Genomic DNA, 19,422 nt, shown 5'->3' on the forward strand with positions numbered 1-19,422 from the left:
GGGGGGGGGGGGGGGCTCTCTGTACTTTGAGTATATGAACATACAATATGCATTATTCTGCTCACCTTTATAGCATCTATAGTTCGATTGCTCAAGTTCTGCTCCTGGTCACCTGTAGGATCTGAACATTCCTTGCCATAAGATCTACGAGGTTTTTTAGTCACTGAGGGAGGAATACACTCCAACCCTATGATGATAGGAAGGTCAGTTTCATTACATTCAGCAGCATTTCCTACTTCTTTACCCTCTTTACCTGTTAAGCAGCTTCAGCACTATACTTAAATTTTGGAATTAAGAAAAACTAAGGGAAACATAGCACCATATACCTTGAGCTGAAGATTGTTGTCCTTTAACTTGCAATTTTGTGGCTCCCCCTACCTTTATCTGTGCACTTGACATATAGCCTTCCTGCTCATCAATTTTATGGCGTTTCCTCTGCTGAATAAATTATGAAAGACATAACTATACTAATCTATGTGACATAACTGACAAATCAAGCTTAAAAATCAGTGGTATAGAATGAGGCATTGGTAGGAAGAATTCACTAAAGGATCTTTAGCTAATTTCAAGTAGAATGTAGTTGTGGATCAATTTTAGTAATTCTAAAACTAAACATCGCAAGGATGCAGTGCATGAGGATGCCTACAAAGGCAACCCTGGTGCAGTTCACACTTGTAAAAGGGCATATTTGTGCATTTAATAGGAGTCTGCCTAACTATATGGACTACAGAAATAACAAAATGAAATTGATGGCAGAGAATTTTCTAAAGCACTCTTACAGATAAGAATTATCATTTGCAGCAATACACACACACACACACACATAGTAAATAACACTTACAGTTCTCTTCCCCTGAGAAGGTTGATCAGGCAGCTCATCTGCATTGACAGAAGTTGAAACATTCGGTCCAGTACCCTTGGAAGTTGGATTCCTAAAACCACTTGGAATGTCCTCAGTTGGTGTTTCACATTCATTTGTCTTTTGCTTAAATTTGCTAAGAGATGGCGATCGAGTTGAAATTCCTTCCTTTGGCAGTTCTAGACGTTGCTTCCTTTTCATTGGTGAAACTCTAGCATTTGAAGGCTTCTTGATGGAAATAGTTGGCTGCTCACTCCTATCACCATCAGACTTCAAGAAACACGACATTTTCTCTCTAGATGTTTCATTTGTAGTGTCAGTGACTGGGCTTCCAGGTTGAACAACACTTTGGATCACATTTGGATCATTGCAGGTGTCCACTTCCTCAATGGTACAATCTGGAGGGACTGAAGCATCCTGAAGCAGAATATGTATGGCAAGTAAAATCTTTACAATTTCCAAGAACAGCAAAATCTGAAAACTTCCTAGTAAAGACATACTTCTGGAAAATCAACAGCTCTTTTTAATCAAACTAGCTATGAAGGATAGAGGCAAGCAAACTAGATGTCGCACCAGAATTTAAAAATTATAATTAAAAATAAAAATAAAAACCAATATTACTTTTGGTTTGTCAACCCAATTGGCATGTTCCACTACATTCCTAAAGCAATGCATCAAAGTATTCATAACAATGCTTTGGATATAGACCAAATCTATTTCAAGATGTTAGGTGAAACAAAAAATAAAATAAAATAAAAAAATCAATGTGATTAAAGTGTGTTATCAAGGAGAGCAAAAATCCAACCACCTGCAGACACAGTGACAAACAAGAATTGCTTGTTGCTGTCATGTAAAGTTACTTAATGCAAACATCAGCACAAAAGAGAAGGATAAGGATAACACGCTCCTGTATGCCTTCCTCCCACAAACTTGTGATTGGTAATAAAACAATGATTCACCCACACAAGTTGTTAATTCGTTATGACACTGGCTCATAGACTCAATTTCTACCAAGTATGAGAAACAAAAATGATTATGAACTATTGCCAGGAGCATAAACAAAAAGTGAGCATACCTGAGAAGTATACCATTTTCCATCCTTCCAATCCATGTGAGGTCTTAATTCTGAGTGATTGAGCACCCTCTCCTTCTTCCCATGTTTAAAGAAAACACTATAACTATTATCAGCAAGTACTTTGTTTACCACTCCTCTCCACCATCCAAAATCATAATATGCATCTACTTTGTCCAATAAATTAAAATTTTTATTTTTGAGAAGTGGAGGGCATGGCCGGATATGGAGGGCATCAACTGTTACTGTAGTTAGCTCGTTCTCATTGCCATCATTCAGCCTCCGATACTCCACCAAGAAAGAGCTATTACCAGAAACTTCAATGATATCTGAAGGGAACCAAGCGTCCTGACAATCATCTCTGTCAAATGAGACTTCTACCTTTTTCCCCACACTAAACATCAATCCTGCTGTTTTCTTTCGAGAAATTGACAAAAGAAGAACGAAGAAATCAAGAATTGAAATTTGAATAATCAGAAAGAATGAGTACTAATCACTTCTTAATATACAAATTGGCACTTTTAGTAGAACAATTCCAACACAGTAGAAATGTTTTTATGACTAAGGATCCCTTTGGGTAGATTTGACTGGTTGGACTGCTCCAATGGCACCATTCCTACAATCCTACCACACCCTTACCCCTCCTGTTGAAAGTCCTGGCTTTCCTGCTATTGGAGCAATCTCACTCAAAACACAATTACCCAAATGGCCTTCTAGACGACTCTCCCAAACACAACCTAAGACGAGGTTTATTTGGCCTATAGATGTAATTTATAAAAGCATGCTGGTTGACCTAGAAAAAAATTTTTGTGGGGGGTGGGGTGGGGTGGGGTGTCAGTTTTTTGTTTTTTTTCTCCAACAAAATCAAGGCATTTGGAATAAATCAGGAGTAATACTCCATGGGAGTGCAATATTTTCCCCAAAAAATGGATATGTAATCAAGTATATGATTAACTAAGCATGTACAAAATTAATTACTACTTCATTGATGGTGTGCCCATTAACACTTCAATCATCATATCATCTAAGATGTATATTTAAGCAATTTACTCTTTTTTTAAGGCAGAAGTTACGACAGGAAAAAAAAACCGTCAGAATTTGAAAAGAAAATCCAATCATTCCTTGCAAAAGGGAAAAAAAAAATGAAAGCTCTAATTTGTAATAAGGAACCACGCGTAAAGACCTAAAGAAGCACAGAGGCATACATGCAAACAGTAGCCAAAGCAAAAGAAGTGGACTACAGGATCGCACGCCTCGGATTTCAACACTCGCTAATTGAAGTTCGGGCAGAAGTTAAATTTATAAAAAAAAAAAAAAAAAAAAAATAACGCCTAGGAAAAGCTTATAGTGTAACAGCTCTGATTTCCAAAGATAAGCATAAAGGGGAAATCATTATTCGAAAAAGAAGAATAAAACTTTCTTTGAAAGTGAGAAAGAAATGTGGGAAGGCGCAGGAATTGCGGGGGGAGGGTAAGAAGAAAGGGTTATACTACTACCTGCTTCCTGGGTCGGACCCACTTTCCATTGAGCCATTGACGGTGGAACCTCAAGTCAGATAGGCCGAATTCAAGCTCGTCCGGCGGGTTCTGAAAGGTGACTGTGTAGCGGAAAGAATCGAGAAGTCTAGTTACAACTCCAGTCCACCAACCATCCTTATAGAAGGCATCAACGACGTCGTAAAGCTCGAAACCCTTAGCGGTCTGAGAAGGGGAAGGGGAAGGGGGGCGGGGGCGAATAAAATCCGGATCCACAAGCTCTCTTAAAGGCTTATGCCCATCCTCGTCGGAAAGGAGGTTTACATACTCGACGTAGACCTTGGCGTTCTTCTTTTTGGAACCGGATCTTGTAGAGGAAGAAGGAGAAGAAGAGGGAGGAAGAGGATTAGGGTCAAGAATGACGGCCTCGAACCAGGCTCCCGTGAAGCCTTCTTCGTCTGTGCACACCTCAACCTGCGACCCCTTGGCTAGTAGCTGCTTCTGCTGCTTTGCAACACCACCCATTTCCTTTTTCTTAGGCAACGCCCAAAACTTCAACCCCCTCCGCTCCTAGGGTTTAATTACATTTTTCATAATTTTTTTTATTTTTATTTTTACCCTATTCTTTAAATACCAAGTCCTTTAAGGACTGGTATGTAAATATACTACTACCCAGGCCTCAATCCCTCATTGATTGCAATTGGGAAAATCTTTTCACGTGACTCGTGAGTGATAACTGATGCAGTCTTGCGGATTGGCTATTTTCACGGCAGGAGTATCCTTCCAAATTCCAATGTGAAATGTAAAAAGTTAAGCAGAACACTTATGATTGATTTGCTATCACCAAGTGATGTTAAATAAATGCTTGCATGTAGGAATTTTAGAATAAAAAGAATGTTCATATGAAATTGTGTATTTTTTTTATAGCAAAACGAAATTGCTTTTCTTGCTTAATGATTAAGAGATTGGGAAACTCAACTTTGCCATGCCCTCCTCCGACAACAGAACGAACGAGGCATTTTGTAAGACGAGAAGAGCTTTCATATGGTTGATTCCAATATTTTCTTTCCGACAGAGCAGTGATCTTTTAATTTTCCAGAATCAAAAATAAATAAATCCCCTTCTCCCACCTGTCACTGCGCCTTAGGTTTTTTTTTTTTTTTTTTCAACAGATTCATGTTTAAATATTTTGTTAAAAAAAATAAGAAACCTACTCTGCCATCCTTGGAATTGAAAAATATTCATTAGTTAAATGATTTAGCAGATAAGAAATACTCCGTAAATTCCGGGAATATACAGATTAGATTTTTTATTTTTTTTTAATGGAGATACAGATTAGATTAGATAGCTGAAACTTAAAATGTTAACTTGTCAGATTCAGAGATGTGCCAATGCGCTTTCACCACCCATGCAGGAACAAAAAGCAGACTCTCCACATTTCATAAAGCATTAGATTCTAAAATGCTTGCTAAAACCAATTCAAGAGCTTAAGCACACCACAACACCCGAGGAAACATTCTCAGAAAGGCAGTGCTCCTGTTGTAAAAACACAAGCACCCCATCACAAAACATTTCCATAAACACTGCATTTGGTATTAACTTCTACCCAGAGAATTCTACATGGACACTTCACACAATAAAATAGCGTTCTATGATAGCAATTTCAGCCATAGAACTTGAAACTATGTACTAACCTGCCAAGCCTATCCATCTGAAGCTTTCAACTTCCGTGGCCGTTTTGAGGTTGCTGGTGAGCTTTCAAATTTGGGTGTTCCAGGCGTCTTCACCCACCCAAATTTCAGAGAAATATGCAATTAGTAGAAATTTTCAGAAAAAAAGAAACCACAGAAATTATACATAATAATGAGCATACCTTCCGTTTTTGATCCCTTTTACCAACTCTTTCCCCTAACATACAATCAAATAAGTTAGAAATCATCCTTAATTTAAGCCATTACATAGTAGAGATGATTCACCTGGAGCCCCGTGGGGTTGGTAAGAATCAACAAAATGACAATAAGGCAAAAATCAAAGTTCAATATTACCTCCAAAACTTAAGTCAGGAATGAATGTTCGGTCCTGATCAACTCCACGCTGTGACCGCTGCCAATAGACATCAAATAATACATGCTGCATGCTTCTGTTTAATTCTTTAAACAAGAAAAATGGGAAACAGAGAATGGCTAGCTCACCTTCGGCGGTGAACCAGGAGTTTCAGAATATGAACCATCACGATAAGATGAACCTTCGGCCTCCTTGTATTGCAACTGAAATTTTAACCCAAAAAATAAATTTTAAAAAAAATGCCACAAATAGCAGCTGTAACATGTGAATCTCATATTTTGGATTTCAGGAAGGGGGTGTTTCACAAAGATTACAGATAACATTAGAGATACTACTATACATACCTGTTTCTGAAGATTCAAAAGGGTCAAAATTTCTTTTCTAAGTTCAAGATGCTCAGCACATACAAGTTTAGTTGGGACTTTTGGCTTCAAATTAACCTGTAAAAGCAAACTCCAACTTCTCCTCTTAAACTAGTGGAAACAAATAGAGTAACAAGCTAAAGCACATGCTAGATGATCTCAAACAAACACACAAAAGGTTTATCAGAAAGATATTTGGAGCCAGGACAAACCCCTAGGTCTTGTAAAGTTTGCTCAACACGCTTAATAGTCCGTAGTCCAGCTGATGAGCTTGCTTCTTGCACCATTTGTTCTAGCGCATATGTACGCAAGTATACCCCCAACTGAAAATTGAATCACCAGTCAATAAGATAGGCAATAATACCATCTCAGCAATAACATAATATTTTTATATTTTCCTTCTTCAACTTAAGCTCACCATGTGAAGAGAAGCTAAAGCAGAAGCAGTTTCTGATATTGGAGCAGCACTTGTGCCAGAGGGAAATTGAGCATTTGGGGAAGTTGAGACAGGATCAACATTAATGGCCCTATCCAAACCTTCTGGGCAAGTATCTGACATGATTGGCAGCTCTGAATCTTCAGCAGCCTTTCATTCAAAACAAAGTGTAAGTACCTCTTTTGTTTGGGTCAAGGGCACAGTACTGGATATTACCTTTGCAACTTTACGGGATTCTATTATTTTCTTTGCTTCAGCAAGGACCTAAAAGGATTTGAAATGAAGTAAACAGATAAAACACAGTGATTGATGTAGTAAGTTATATACTCTCAATGTATTCATCGAGCAAGTCTATTCAGGGCTACATCAATGGAATTTTCTGTTTCCCTTTGTTCACAATTTGCAAAAGTAAAAAAGCAACCTCTGCATCTCTGCGCTCTTGATGCTTTGTCTGCGAAAGTACCATGGACAATGCATGTTTCCTTTCAATCTCTTGAGGCATATTGTATGGTTCCTACATAATTGTGATAATTTGAATGCTGTGAAATCAGATTATAGTGAAGAAAAATTCTGCGTGTAATATCATTAGCTGATTACATCTATATATACACATGAGGAAGACAAAGCTTCCTTAAATCCTGCATTATAATGCTGCACTACTTAATTTCCTCCACTAAGCCTAATACTGCTAACACTGCCTAACATTACCAAATACTAGCATAAAGGCATAATAATTAAATATAATAATTCTCAACATCTCCCCTCAAGCTGGAACGTGAATATCAAAAGCTCCAAGCTTGTTACACAAATATTCAACTCTGGGACCTCTTAAAGCTTTGGTGAAGATGTCAGCCAACTGATCATTTGTACCTACAAATGAGGTAACAATTTCCCCGGATGCAATCTTTTCACGAACAAAATGACAATCAATCTCGATGTGTTTTGTTCTCTCATGAAAGACATGATTGGATGCAATATGCAAAGCTGCTTGATTGTCGCACATCAGTTTAATTGGCCCTTTCATGTAGAATTTTAATTCAAATAGGAGATGTTTTAACCAGATTAGTTCACATGTTCCCAAAGCAAGCTATTGATCGATATTCTACCTCTACACTTGATCGAGCCACCACATTTTGCTTCTTACTTTTCCAAGATATTAGGTTGCCTCCAAGAAAAACACAGTATCTTGATGTTGATTTTCTATCTAGGGGCATCCAGCCCAATCTGCATCATTATAACCAATAATCTCTGTATTTCTACGATCCTTGTATAGCACCCCGGTCCCGGGGACCTTCTTGATGTATCGTAGAATCCTTATGACAGCATCCCAATGGCTATCACATGGAGAGGCCAAAAATTGACTCACAATACTTACTGCAAAGGAAATGTTAGGACGGGTGACTATTAAGTACAACAGTTTTCCAACCAACCCTCGATATCTTCCTGGATCTGAAAAGAGCTTCCCTTGTTATGGTACAAGCTTAATATTAGGATCCATGGGAGTATCAATTGGTCTACAATCAAGCATACTTGTTTCTTCTAATATGTCTAAAGCATATTTTCGTTGAGATATACAAATCCCTTGCTTTGACTGGGCAACTTCTATTCCTAAGAAGTATTTCAATTTTCCAAGATCTTTTGTCTCAAAGTGTTCGAAAAGAAGTTGCTTTAACTGGACCATTCCTTCCACATCATCTCCTGTGATAACAATATCATCGACATAAACAACAAGATAAATACCTTTACCTTGTTGATGCCGATAGAGCACAAAATGATCCACTTTGCTCTGAATTAACCCAAAATCTTGTAGAACTGTGCTAAAGCGTCCAAACAAGGCACGTGGAGATGTTTCAATCCATAAAGAGAGCATTTTAATTTGCAAACCAAGTTAGTCTCCCCCGTTTCAATCCAGAAAGAGCCTCCTTAACCGTTTTAGGAACAGAAACAGATGATAAACTGGAGATGAAGCCTGAAGGCATTATAAACAGGGGAAAAACGGTGATAATAGACAAAATTATATATAGGATAGGGATTGCGGGTAGACCTGATACCTACCCGACTAGCAATGGGAGGACGGGAAACTGGAGCAGGAACCGGATCCAAGGGAATAGACGCTCAGGAGATGAATCAGCAGGTTCAATGTTTGCAGCAGTAGTGAACGGTGGCAATGTTGACCGACGATGATAGGTGAACTGGAAAGGAGAGACAGTGTGGGTTTGTGATGGATTGGGAAGTAGGACTTCAAACGAGGGAACGGGTAGGACCTCAAGAAAAGGATCCACAACCCCTGTAGAGTCAGATGAAAAGAATTGGAGTGTTCTCAAAGAAAGTAACATTTAGTGATACATAGAATCGTTGTGTGTCAGGGCAATAACATCTGACCCCTTTTAGAACCCTAGAGTACCCCACAAAAATACATTTCAAAGACTTGGGTGCGAGTTTATCACGGCCAGGAGTAACATCCTGAACAAAGCAAGTGCAACCAAAAGCCTTGAGTGGAAGCTTGTGTAATGGCTCTTGAGGAAACAATAGGTTATAAGGTATTTTGCCATGTAAAACAGACGATGGCATACGGTTAATAAGATAACATGAATGAAGGATAGCGTCTCCCCAAAAACAAGAAGGGACCTTATAGTGAAGAAGCATAGCCCGAGCAGTCTCCACTAGATGTTTATTCTTTCATTCAGACACACCATTTTGTTGTGGGGTGTCTGGACAAGAAGACTCATGGAGAATACCCTCGGAGTCAAGAAGGGTAGACAAAGGAGTATTGAAATATTCCCTGGAATTATCACTCTGAAAAATTTCAATAAGACACTCCAAAACTGATTTTTAATTTCATTATGAAACTTCAGAAAGATGTTGAACAGTTTAGAACGTCGTTGCATTAGGAAAACACAAGTACAACGAGAAAAATCATCAATAAAAGTAACAAAATACTTAAAATCTAACACAGATGTGACACGACTAGGACCCCAAATATCACTGTGAACTAAAGAAAAAGGAGATGAGGATACTTTATTGACCCGTTCAGGAAATGAGGTTCTAGAATGTTTTCCATACTGACAAGATTCACACTCTAGTGAAGACAACTTTGAGAGACTTGGTTCAAGTTGTTGCAATTTCTTCAAACTTGGATGACCTAGACGACAATGAGTAAGGGAAGGAGAAATAGTAGCACTACAGACAGCGGAAGCAGGAGTGGATAGGCGGTATAGTCCTTTTGATTCATGCCCCGAGCCAATCGTCTTCCCCGAATGACGGTCATGTATAATAACAGAATCATAAGAAAGAGTGACTAGGCAATCTAGAGAGAGAGTAAGTTGACGAATGGAAATCAAGTTAAAGGGACATGTAGGTATATACAGAACTGATGACAAAGGTAAATTGAGAAGAGGCCTTGCTTTACCAACACCATGAGCAGTACATATGGATCCATTACCAAATACAATGGATGGAAGAGACTTAGAATCTGTGAAGTGAGTTAATAAAGAAGAATTACCACAGATATATTCAGAAGCACCCGAATCAAGGACCCATTGATCCAAGAAGTCCAGATTGAGAAACAAGGGCAATGTGAGTCTCTTTGGTGTGAGCTACAGGAGTGACAACAGCATATTGGGCACTAGCTTTAAATCGGGCAAACTCTTCATATTCTGCAAGAGAGATAGTTTTAGAACCTGAATCTACCTGTTTGAGTTGAGCAACATTTGTAGGGGCAAGCACTGGTTTCCCATGCAGCTTCCAGCATCGACCCCGTGTGTGTCCAGATCTATTGCAGTAATCACAATATCTAGTGTTTTTCTGCCCACTACGGTCTTTATTTTGGTTGCCCAAATGGTTACCTCGACCTCCTTGGATCACAATAGCAGATTGGTCTGTGGTGGGTGAAGAAGTCTCACTAGGAAAAGAAGTCACTTGAAGAAGGCGTTTGAACAATTCTTGGATCCCTGGTATAACATTATCCCCAAGAATCTGGTTTCGAGTATTCTCAAACTCAGGGCCTAATTTAGATAAAACAAAAACAACAACAAAAATTTCATGTTAGGCAATCTGTTGGAACAGGTGTCCCTCCAGTTGGTAATAGCTTATTAAACTCAGTTAATAAACATTGAGTTTTCCCAAGAAAAGCTTCCATAATCATACCACCCTTCTTTAAGTTAACCAAATTATTAACAATTGTGTAACATTGAGAAACATCATTAGTGTATAAGGACTTGGCTTGATTCCATACCTCAACACATGATTTAAAAACTCTGAACAGTTGAATTAACTTAGGTGAAACGTATTGCCACAAGAGACTACAAAGTTGGGCATCCACTCTTTTCCAAATTGCCATCTCACTTTCTGGAACCTTTTCTACCCCTTTTTCCAAATGGTCACTAACACTTTGGCCCATAAACCACATTTCAACAACATCAGACCAAGAGTGGTAGTTTTGTGACCCACATAATTTTTCAAAGGTAATAACAAGATTTCCAGATAAATTAGGCACAAATACTGAGCTAGAAATAACATTCTCAACACTGCTAGAAGTTTCCTCAGTACCAGTTGAAGACATGGTTGACAAAAAAGAATATTAGCAGGTGAGTGAGAGAGGAGTCGTCGAGTGAACTGGAAGGTTTTGCCGGAACAGTACCTTTGACCGGAACAGTACCGTTGACTGCGTTGACCCGCGACGGCGAAGGATTTGAAAAACACTGCTAGGTATGTCTCCTCGAGACGAACCCAATGGAGAAAACATCACCTTGATCGGAGACCGGAGGAGAGAGATCTGGCCGAAAAACAGTCTGCAACTTCCGGGACTGTGGCAGCGCGTGCGGTGGAGTACGGCGACGGGTCTTCGGTGTTAGTTTCTTCAAACCACAGTCAGAAGTGTCGGAATGAGAGAAAACAGTCGCGGTTTTACGCCAAACTGCCGGAAATATTTGAAAAAAAAAAAAAAAAAAAAAGCCTAAGAAATAGGCTTTGATACCATGTGAAATCAGATTATAGTGAAGAAAAATTCTGTGTGTATGTGTAATATCATTAGCTGATTACATCTATATATACACATGAGGAAGACAAAGCTTCCTTAAATCCTGCATTATAATGCTGCACTACTTAATTTCCTCCACTAAACTAAGCCTAATACTGCTAACACTGCCTAGCATTGCCTAATACTAGCATAAAGGCATAATAATTAAATATAATAATTCTCAACAAATACAATAAACATAGAAACAGCACAGAAAAGTGGACAGCAGAATGAAATGCATATACACTTTAAATGTAAAGAGGAAGGAATGGAATTGCCTACAAACCTTAATAATAGGATGCCCAGCAACATCAATAGAAGATGCAGCCCTTGAATTCAAGACAATGCGGGATACTAAGCCAAGACAAAAAATTGCAAGTTATATAAGTTAGAGCACAATACAATAATAGTAAGCAGTTGACAATATAAAGAATTACTGCATTAAAACCCATAAAAATAAACAGTACAAAACACTTAGGAGAAGTAACCGGCAAGTAGAGATAAATGATTTACCAGTATAATAACGATCTTTAAGCTCCTCAACCGTACGTGACGATGAAAACCTATCGGCTATCACAGTGAACCGTAGATCAAACCTCTTACACAACTCAAATAATTGGCCTGTCTCTTCCTTGGTCCACATCTTATATTAGAGAAGGTATAAGTAAAATCAGAAGAATAGATTACTTGAGTGTTCGTTGACATACGACACACTAACTATATGGGCAAAAGAGAGTTTGACTAGTTTATTACTATTACTACACTGATACATTTTAGAACTTCATGAACTGGTTGTTGGAGCGTGGATAAAGTTTATTTTAAGGGGATGATACTGGTTGTGCATCTTATTTAATTAGGATGTTATGCATGATTTTAGGCAAGTAATTTAAGGTAGGTAGTGATTCTTTTATGAGTGAGATACTTACCGGATCAGTCAAATATTTCTCATACTCCTCATCAGTATATTCAATCACATCCACTGACTGCATTCAATCATCAACAAACAAATAAATTGGTCCAGGAAAGCTTTGGAGAAAGACATATTTGAGAATAAGGACTATGATAAAGCCTTCACATGATAAATTGATAATATAAAGATTCTTCAGCATACCTTGTTATACTTAGCAAAGGAATAATCGCCTGTTGGCAGAACACCATTTACAACCCTCACCTAAAAACAGAAGAGGCAGAAAAGCTCTTTTCCCTACATAAATCTCACAACACTAAAAATAGACTTCACAATGAAGAGCTAGACATACCCAGTGGTATAGTTGCAAATTGTCATTTCGGGCAGAATTTGTAAAAGGAAGCCATTGCCATGTAATCTGAAGGGAGAATTGAAGTACATCAGTGCCTTACATAAGCAGTTAAAATTCAAATAAATGAAGGAAAGGAAAAAAAGAAAAAAAAAAAAAAAAAAAAAAAAAAAAAAAAAAAAAAAAAAGAAGAAAGAAAGAAGAAGAAGAAGGAAGAGTTCAACAGTCATGTAACCTTTTCATTCTCTGCCTGCGTTCGTCTTTTCAAATGATTGATATCAATAGCAGGCATGAGAGGTGCCAGACCTCCTGTAAGGGCGTAAACCTAAAACATTACAGAGCTCAAACCAACAGTTCGAATAAATCATACACTCAAAACAGAGCAGAAATTATACATGTTCCATGAGTGGAGAAATAGAGAGAGAAATTAAGTACTTCTCGTGAAATGCCATCGGGTTTGCGTTGAGACTCTTTCGGAGGTCTAGACTTCTTTTCTGGGGGTATGGACAGTGAATTCTTTGGTAGCCCTAAAATGTCCTTTGCATCCATCTGATCTTTCCAACAAATTAGGGTTTGCTTCCGCTGTTCTTCGATATTGCTATATAACGAAAATATAATTTGCTAATATATATCTATATATGATGAAAATCGAATACATTACAATTAAATCAGGTTGAGTTCAAAACATAAACTGCCAAAGCCCTTCCATCAAATATATATGAATAATAAATCAAAATTTATTCATGATTTTGTGAATAAAGTCTTCCATCAGCTATTCTGCCTTTCTTGCTTTGCGTAAATTCTGCCAGACTGACGGCGAGGCAGATCTCTGGCGGACAAACAGCAACTGGCTTGGCTGCTTACGGGGTCGGAGGCTGGCAGAAACACAGAGAAGCAAGCTGTGAATTGGCGGTCGGCAGTCCAGATAGGGCGAGGCAGTATGGCAGAACCGCATAAAGCAATTACACATTGGATGCTTAAGGTTATCGAAAGCAATTTAGAAATTAATCTAATTGTACAATTTTAAGGTGTAATACGGTTCAATTAGTCTAGAATTTAACACTCATCTAATAATTTGAAGGCAAAATATCTGTATATACATTGATTTATTTGGGTTAATTAGTGAGTTGAATGTAGTATTATACTGTAATATATATACATACATATAAATATTTGATAATATTAGAATATTGATCCAAGGTACTCACTGCAATAGGTCAAGATGAGTCTATACCAATCAACAATAGCCAATAAGGAATGAAACAAACAATATGAAGTCATTATAGGTATATTATCTTGATTGTGAGAATGCATGATGAAAACATATAACTAGGAGTGGGCATTTCAAATTTCGATTCAGATTTTTTCTGTTTCGGTTTTGAAAAAATGAAACCATTCAATTTAAAATTGTAGTCCGGTTTGGTTTAAATTACATTAAATTAAATTATTAAAAGAAAATCGGATCAGATTTGGTTCAGTTCGGTTGAGAATTTCAACATTGCCTAATTTTCTAGTGCAAATAATTATTTATTTATTTTCACTAATAATTTAAATTTCAAAATACAAACAAGAACCACACCTTTAAATTCAAGAACCACTGGGGGTATACACAAGCATCATTTAATATGGTAACAGATTTTTAGCAAAACCCTCAGTGATTCTGCATATTTTGCAAAAATAGGAGATATTTAAACCACAACTTATATACACAAAAAAGTGAAGTGAACCATTGATGTTGTAGAATTGAAACAAAAAAAAAAAAACAAAAAAAAACAAAAAAAAAAGTGGAAAAAGTATGCAACTAAGACTGTATCCATTGAAACTAGAGAATAACAGTCAGAACCCAAAAGAAAATTTGCATTGGCATTGGCTTGAAAATTCCATTTCCATTGCACATATCTCAACACAATTTCAATTCTCTTCCATTTAAGATCACATTCTTTAGAAACCCCATAGTAAATTTGCCTGAAACAACAAAAAGGCAAAACAACAACAAAAACAACCTAGATCCCACAACCAGTACCATTGTCATCCAACAGCGCACCATTTTACACAGGAATGAACACAGAACCTATGCATACCCACCAGGCCACTACACAGATAAACCTCAATAACAGCAACATTCAACACACATTTCAAAAGATGCAATTACTCAGACAAGCCATCCAAAAGACAATCCGCCACCTCTCCTATCAGCACTGTGAATTCATCAAACACCTTGCACCCATTTTGCCACAGATATGGAAAACTAGAATTGATGTAGAAATTAGAAAACGGGTGCTTAGAGCCTAAGAAACACCTACCTTGAATTTTGAAGTGAATCGTCGGCTGTCGCAGGGGGAGGCGGAGCCCTTGACGGCGGCTGTCTCAGGGGACGCGGATACCGTCGTCCTCGTCGTCGAATGCAGATTCGCAGGGGAGGACGGCTAGGGAATACCGAATACTGGGATCGATACGGAGTATTTCGGTTAGTAACTTATTACGGAGTATTATTCTCCAAAATAAAAAAATTTATAAAAATTATTAATTTATCATTAGACTATCTGCAGCCATAAATTTTGGTCAATTGTAAATCATTGTTGACTTTTTTTTTTTTTTTTTTTTTTTTTTTTTTTTGTGTTGCAAGCATTACTGACCCGGTCTTCGTTAGGCATTAATCCCTAACGGAGTAATCCCTAACGAAGTGAAATAATCAAACTCGTTGGCTTCGCGTCCACCGAAAGTCGGTAACCTTTGTCACCGTCAGCATTTGGTACTCTCTCGATAGCTTCAATAGTTCACTGAAAGCCTTTGGTGTAATAAAGCGCAAGCCCTTTAGAAAGAAAGACATAATATAATAGAAAGGGTTGGTTAAGAACTATTGACTGTAAACCATAGCTATTACAGTAACAGGCACTTGAGTCTGGAACTGATGAAATTCGGGAAAAACATGGAAGCGGTCACTATACTGGGGGGTAAGACATGACCGCGACTTAAGATTAAAGTACCATTGAAAAGACTGAAGGAACGAGGGAATGACTACCTATAATAAAACACAGGCTAATACGAGTCGACCAAAAGAAGCAAGGCTTAGATTACCAGATCTTTGACACAATCTTCCTAGAGATGGAGAGCCCCTTGCCTCGCCCTTTTGCACCTCTCCTTCTTGCTTGCTTACCTATAGCTCTGTTGTCTTAGTGACTCTTCCTCTTTTCTAGGTTTTTTTTCTGAGTGTTAAAATGATAGACTTTGCATTTGCCTTTGACTATAAAGGGATATTAACTAACTGTAATAGACCCTATATATATATTACACCCGAGACCCCGTACCCAGGACCCGGGATTTGAGACCTCGGACCAGAGCCCCGATATCAGACCCCGATCCCCGAGAACCGAACCCCGGACTGGGGACCGACCCCGAGCTCCGAGAACCGGGGACCCGAGACCTGAGACACCGGACCGGAGACCCTTGACCCTGGACCCGGTACCTAAGACCCGATACCCTAGACCCGAGACCCGAGACGTGAGACCCCCGACCAAAGACCCTTGACAACGAACCAAAGACCCGAGACCTGGGCCCACGCCTCGAGACCTGAGACCCAAGACCCGAGACACACGCCCGAGCCCCGAGAACCATAGACCCCAGACCAAAGACGCCGTACCCGGGACCCGAGACTTGAGACCTAGGACCCGGGACACGTGACCCGAAACCCCAGACCAGGGACTCGGGACCCGAGACCCGACCCCGAGCCCCGAGAACCGCAAAGAAGAGACACAAGAACAGAGAGCCGAGACCCTAGAATAGGGACCCAAGACCCGAGACCCGGGACTTGGGACCCGGGACAAGAGCCCTATGCACCGAGACGCGACCCCGAGAACAAGGGACGCGAGACACGAGACTCGAGACCCTATGCCCGAGACGCTATACACGACACCCGAGACCCCAGAACCTGGACCCGACCCTGAGGCCCGAGAACCATACAAAGGACCAGGGACCCGACCCCGAGCCCCGAGAACCAGAGACCCGAGACCCCTGACCGAAGACCCGAGATCCTAGACTCGAGCCCGAGCCACGAGACCGTAGACCAAAGACTCGAGACCCAAGCCCGAGCCCCGAGAACCAGAAGTTGAGACTCGAGATCCGAGAGCCCGGACTGAGACCTCGAACCTGGGACCCAGGACATTAGCCCCAAGAACTGGCGACCCAAGAACGAGGGCCTGAGAGCCGAGACCCTCGATCCCTAACCCGAGACCCGAGACCCGAGCCCCTGAAAACTAGGGACACCAGACAAAAGACCCGAGACCTAAAACCCTGGAGCTAGGACCCGAGACACGAGACTCCCGACCGGATACCCCGGACACGAGAACCGAGCCCCCGAGACCCCGGACGCAGGACCCGAGACCCGAGCCCGAGCCCGGAGATCCTAGGCCTGAGACCCGAGAACGAGCACCGAGAACCGGGGACCCGAGACCCGATACTACAGACCCGAGACACCAGACTTGGGCCCGAGACCCTAGCCTCAACCTCGAGACCCAAGCTTGAACCACGAGATCCATGACCCGATCCCCGAGGCCCGAGCCCTGAAAACTTGGGACTAGAGACCCGAAACTCCTAACCCGAGCCCCGAGACCTGACCTCGAGCCACGAGACCCGATCCCGAGCCTGGGCCTAGGACCCGAAACCCTAGGCCTGAGACCCGAGAACCGAGGATTCGAGACCCAATATATTACACCCGAGACCCCGTACCCAGAACCCGGGAATCGAGGCCTCGGACCAAAGCCCCGATATCAGACCCCGATGCCCGAAAACCGAACCCTGGACAGGGGACCGACCCCGAGCCCCGAGAACCGGGGACTCAGGACCTGAGACACCAGACCGGAGACCATTGACCCTGGACCAGGGACCTAAGACACGATACCCTAGACCCGAGACCTGAGACCTAAGACCCCTGACCAGAGACTTGAGACATAGGACCCGGGAGACGTGACCCGAAACCCCGGACTAGGGACTCGGGACCCGAGACCCGACCTCGAACCCCGAGAACCGCAGAGATGAGACACAAGAACATAGAGCCGAGACCCTAGAATAGGGACCCAAGACCCGAGACCCGGGACTTGGGACCCGAGACTAGAGCCCTATGCACCGAGACGCGACCCCGAGAACAGGGGACGCGAGACACGAGACTCGAGACCCTATGCCCGAGACGCTATACACGACACCCCAGCCCCCGGAACCAGGACCTGACCCCGAGGCCCGAGAACCAAACCAAGGACCCGGGACCCGACCCCGAGCCCCGAGAACCAGAGACCCGAGACCCCGGACCGGAGACTCGGGATCCTAGACTCGAGTCCGAGCCCCGAGACCCTTGACCCTAGACTCGAGACCCAAGCTCGAGCCCCGAGAACCATGGAACGTAGGGCACATACCCGAGCCCCGAGAACCAGAACTTGAGACTTGAGATCCGAGAGCCCGGACCGAGACCTCGAACCTGGGACCCAGGACATTAACCCCAAGAACTGGGGACCCAAGAACGAGGGCCTGAGTGCCGAAACCCCGGATCCCAGACCCGAGACCCGAGACCCGAGCCCCTGAAAATGGGGACACGAGGCACGAGATCCGAGACCTAAAACACCGGAGCCATGACCCGAGACACGAGACTCCAGACCGGATACCCCGGACCTGAGACCTTGGACCTGAGAACCGAGCCCCCGAGACCCCGAACCGGGGACCCGAGACCCGAGATCCTAGGCCCGAGACCCAAGCCCGAGCTCTGTGAACTGGGGACCCGAGACCCGATACTACAGACTAGAGACCCGAGACACCGGACCCGGTCCCGAGACCCTAGCCTGAGCCCCGAAACCCAAGCCCGAACCACGAGATCCAAGACCCGATCCCCGAGGCCCGAGCCCCGAGACCCAGGACCAGAGACCCGAGACCCCTAACCCGAGCACCAAGACCTGATCTTGAGCCCCGAGACCCGATCCCGAGCCCGGACTCTGGACACTAAACCCTAAACCCTAAACCCGAGCACCGAGAAACGGGGACCCGAGACTTGAGACCCGAGACCCCAGACCCGAGACCAAAGACACGAGACACACGCCCGAGCCCCTAGACCCAAGACTCCGTACCTTGGACCCGAGACCATTGACCCGAGACCCAAGCCCGAGACCCTATCCCTATACCCGATCCCCGAGGCCCGAGCCCCGAGAACCAGGGACAAGAGCCCCGAGTCTAGATCTCGAGCCCCGAGACCCGATCCCAAGCCTAGACTCGGGACCCGAAACCCTAGGCGCGAGCCCCGAGAACCGGGGATCCGAGACCCTATATATTACACCCGAAACCGCTTACCCAGGACGCGGGATTCGAGACCTCGGACTAGAGCCCCGATATCAGACCTTAATGCCCGAGAACCGAACCCCGGATCGGGGACCGACCCCGAGCCCCGAGAATCGGGGACCCTAGACCTAAGAGACCGGACCGGAGACCCTTGACCCTGGACCCGGGACCTACGTCCAGATACCCTAGACCCAAGACCCGAGACCTGAGACCCCCGACCGGAGACCCTTGACAACGGACCAAAGACCCAAGACCCGAGCCCGCGCTTCGAGACCCGAGACCCAATACCCGAGGCTCACACCCGAGCCCCGCGAACCATATACCCGAGACCCAAGACGCTGTATCCGGGACCAGAGACTTGAGACCTAGGACCCGGGAGACGTGACCCGAAACCCCGGACTAGGGACTCGGGACCCTAGACCCGACCTCGAGCCCCGAGAACCGCAAAGAAGAGACACAAGAACAGAGCGCCGAGACCCTAGAATAGGGACCCAAGACCCGAGACCCGGGACTTGGGACCCGGGACAAGAGCCCTATGCACCGAGACGCGACCCCGAGAACAAGGG

General features: G+C 42.6%; 2 protein-coding genes across 9 annotated transcripts in view; both read right to left on the reverse strand.

Moving 5' to 3' along the window:
• Window positions 1-3,986, reverse strand: part of LOC116003767 (DUF724 domain-containing protein 6) — an 8,012-nt gene extending 4,026 nt beyond the window's left edge. For 2 of the 6 annotated variants that reach the window (XM_031243687.1, XM_031243686.1), the window contains exons 1-5: window positions 3,428-3,986; window positions 1,935-2,348; window positions 842-1,276; window positions 327-438; window positions 66-253 (exon numbers count right to left, since the gene is read on the reverse strand). In XM_031243687.1, coding sequence (XP_031099547.1) covers window positions 66-253; window positions 327-438; window positions 842-1,276; window positions 1,935-2,348; window positions 3,428-3,931 — 1,653 coding nt within the window. In that variant the 5' untranslated portion in view covers window positions 3,932-3,986. The remainder of the gene's footprint in view (window positions 1-65; window positions 254-326; window positions 439-841; window positions 1,277-1,934; window positions 2,349-3,427) is intronic. The other 4 variants (XM_031243689.1, XM_031243691.1, XM_031243690.1 and 1 more) reach the window with 4 other exon arrangements.
• A 644-nt stretch (window positions 3,987-4,630) lies between these two features.
• LOC116004812 (SWR1-complex protein 4-like) lies at window positions 4,631-15,013 on the reverse strand. 3 transcript variants are annotated; one of them, XM_031244985.1, is made up of 18 exons: window positions 14,845-15,013; window positions 12,977-13,139; window positions 12,777-12,866; window positions 12,545-12,610; window positions 12,397-12,456; window positions 12,212-12,268; window positions 11,799-11,928; window positions 11,572-11,639; window positions 6,690-6,782; window positions 6,485-6,532; window positions 6,251-6,418; window positions 6,045-6,155; window positions 5,815-5,910; window positions 5,599-5,673; window positions 5,452-5,509; window positions 5,280-5,314; window positions 5,101-5,187; window positions 4,631-4,942 (listed from the first exon to the last, which is right to left on the reverse strand). In XM_031244985.1, exons 2-17 carry the CDS (start codon window positions 13,088-13,090, stop codon window positions 5,110-5,112), a joined length of 1,347 nt encoding a protein of 448 aa, XP_031100845.1. In that variant the 5' UTR covers window positions 13,091-13,139; window positions 14,845-15,013; the 3' UTR covers window positions 4,631-4,942; window positions 5,101-5,109. The 3 variants fall into 3 exon arrangements, with proteins under 3 accessions (XP_031100845.1, XP_031100844.1, XP_031100846.1); XM_031244984.1 differs by having other exon boundaries at window positions 12,977-13,416; XM_031244986.1 differs by lacking the exons at window positions 12,977-13,139; window positions 14,845-15,013 and adding an exon at window positions 12,937-12,954 and having other exon boundaries at window positions 12,777-12,850.
• Window positions 15,014-19,422: the final 4,409 nt, after the last annotated feature.

The sequence above is a fragment of the Ipomoea triloba genome, chromosome 14 (assembly GCF_003576645.1).
Source record: "Ipomoea triloba cultivar NCNSP0323 chromosome 14, ASM357664v1".
In the NCBI taxonomy this organism is placed as follows: Eukaryota; Viridiplantae; Streptophyta; class Magnoliopsida; order Solanales; family Convolvulaceae; genus Ipomoea; species Ipomoea triloba.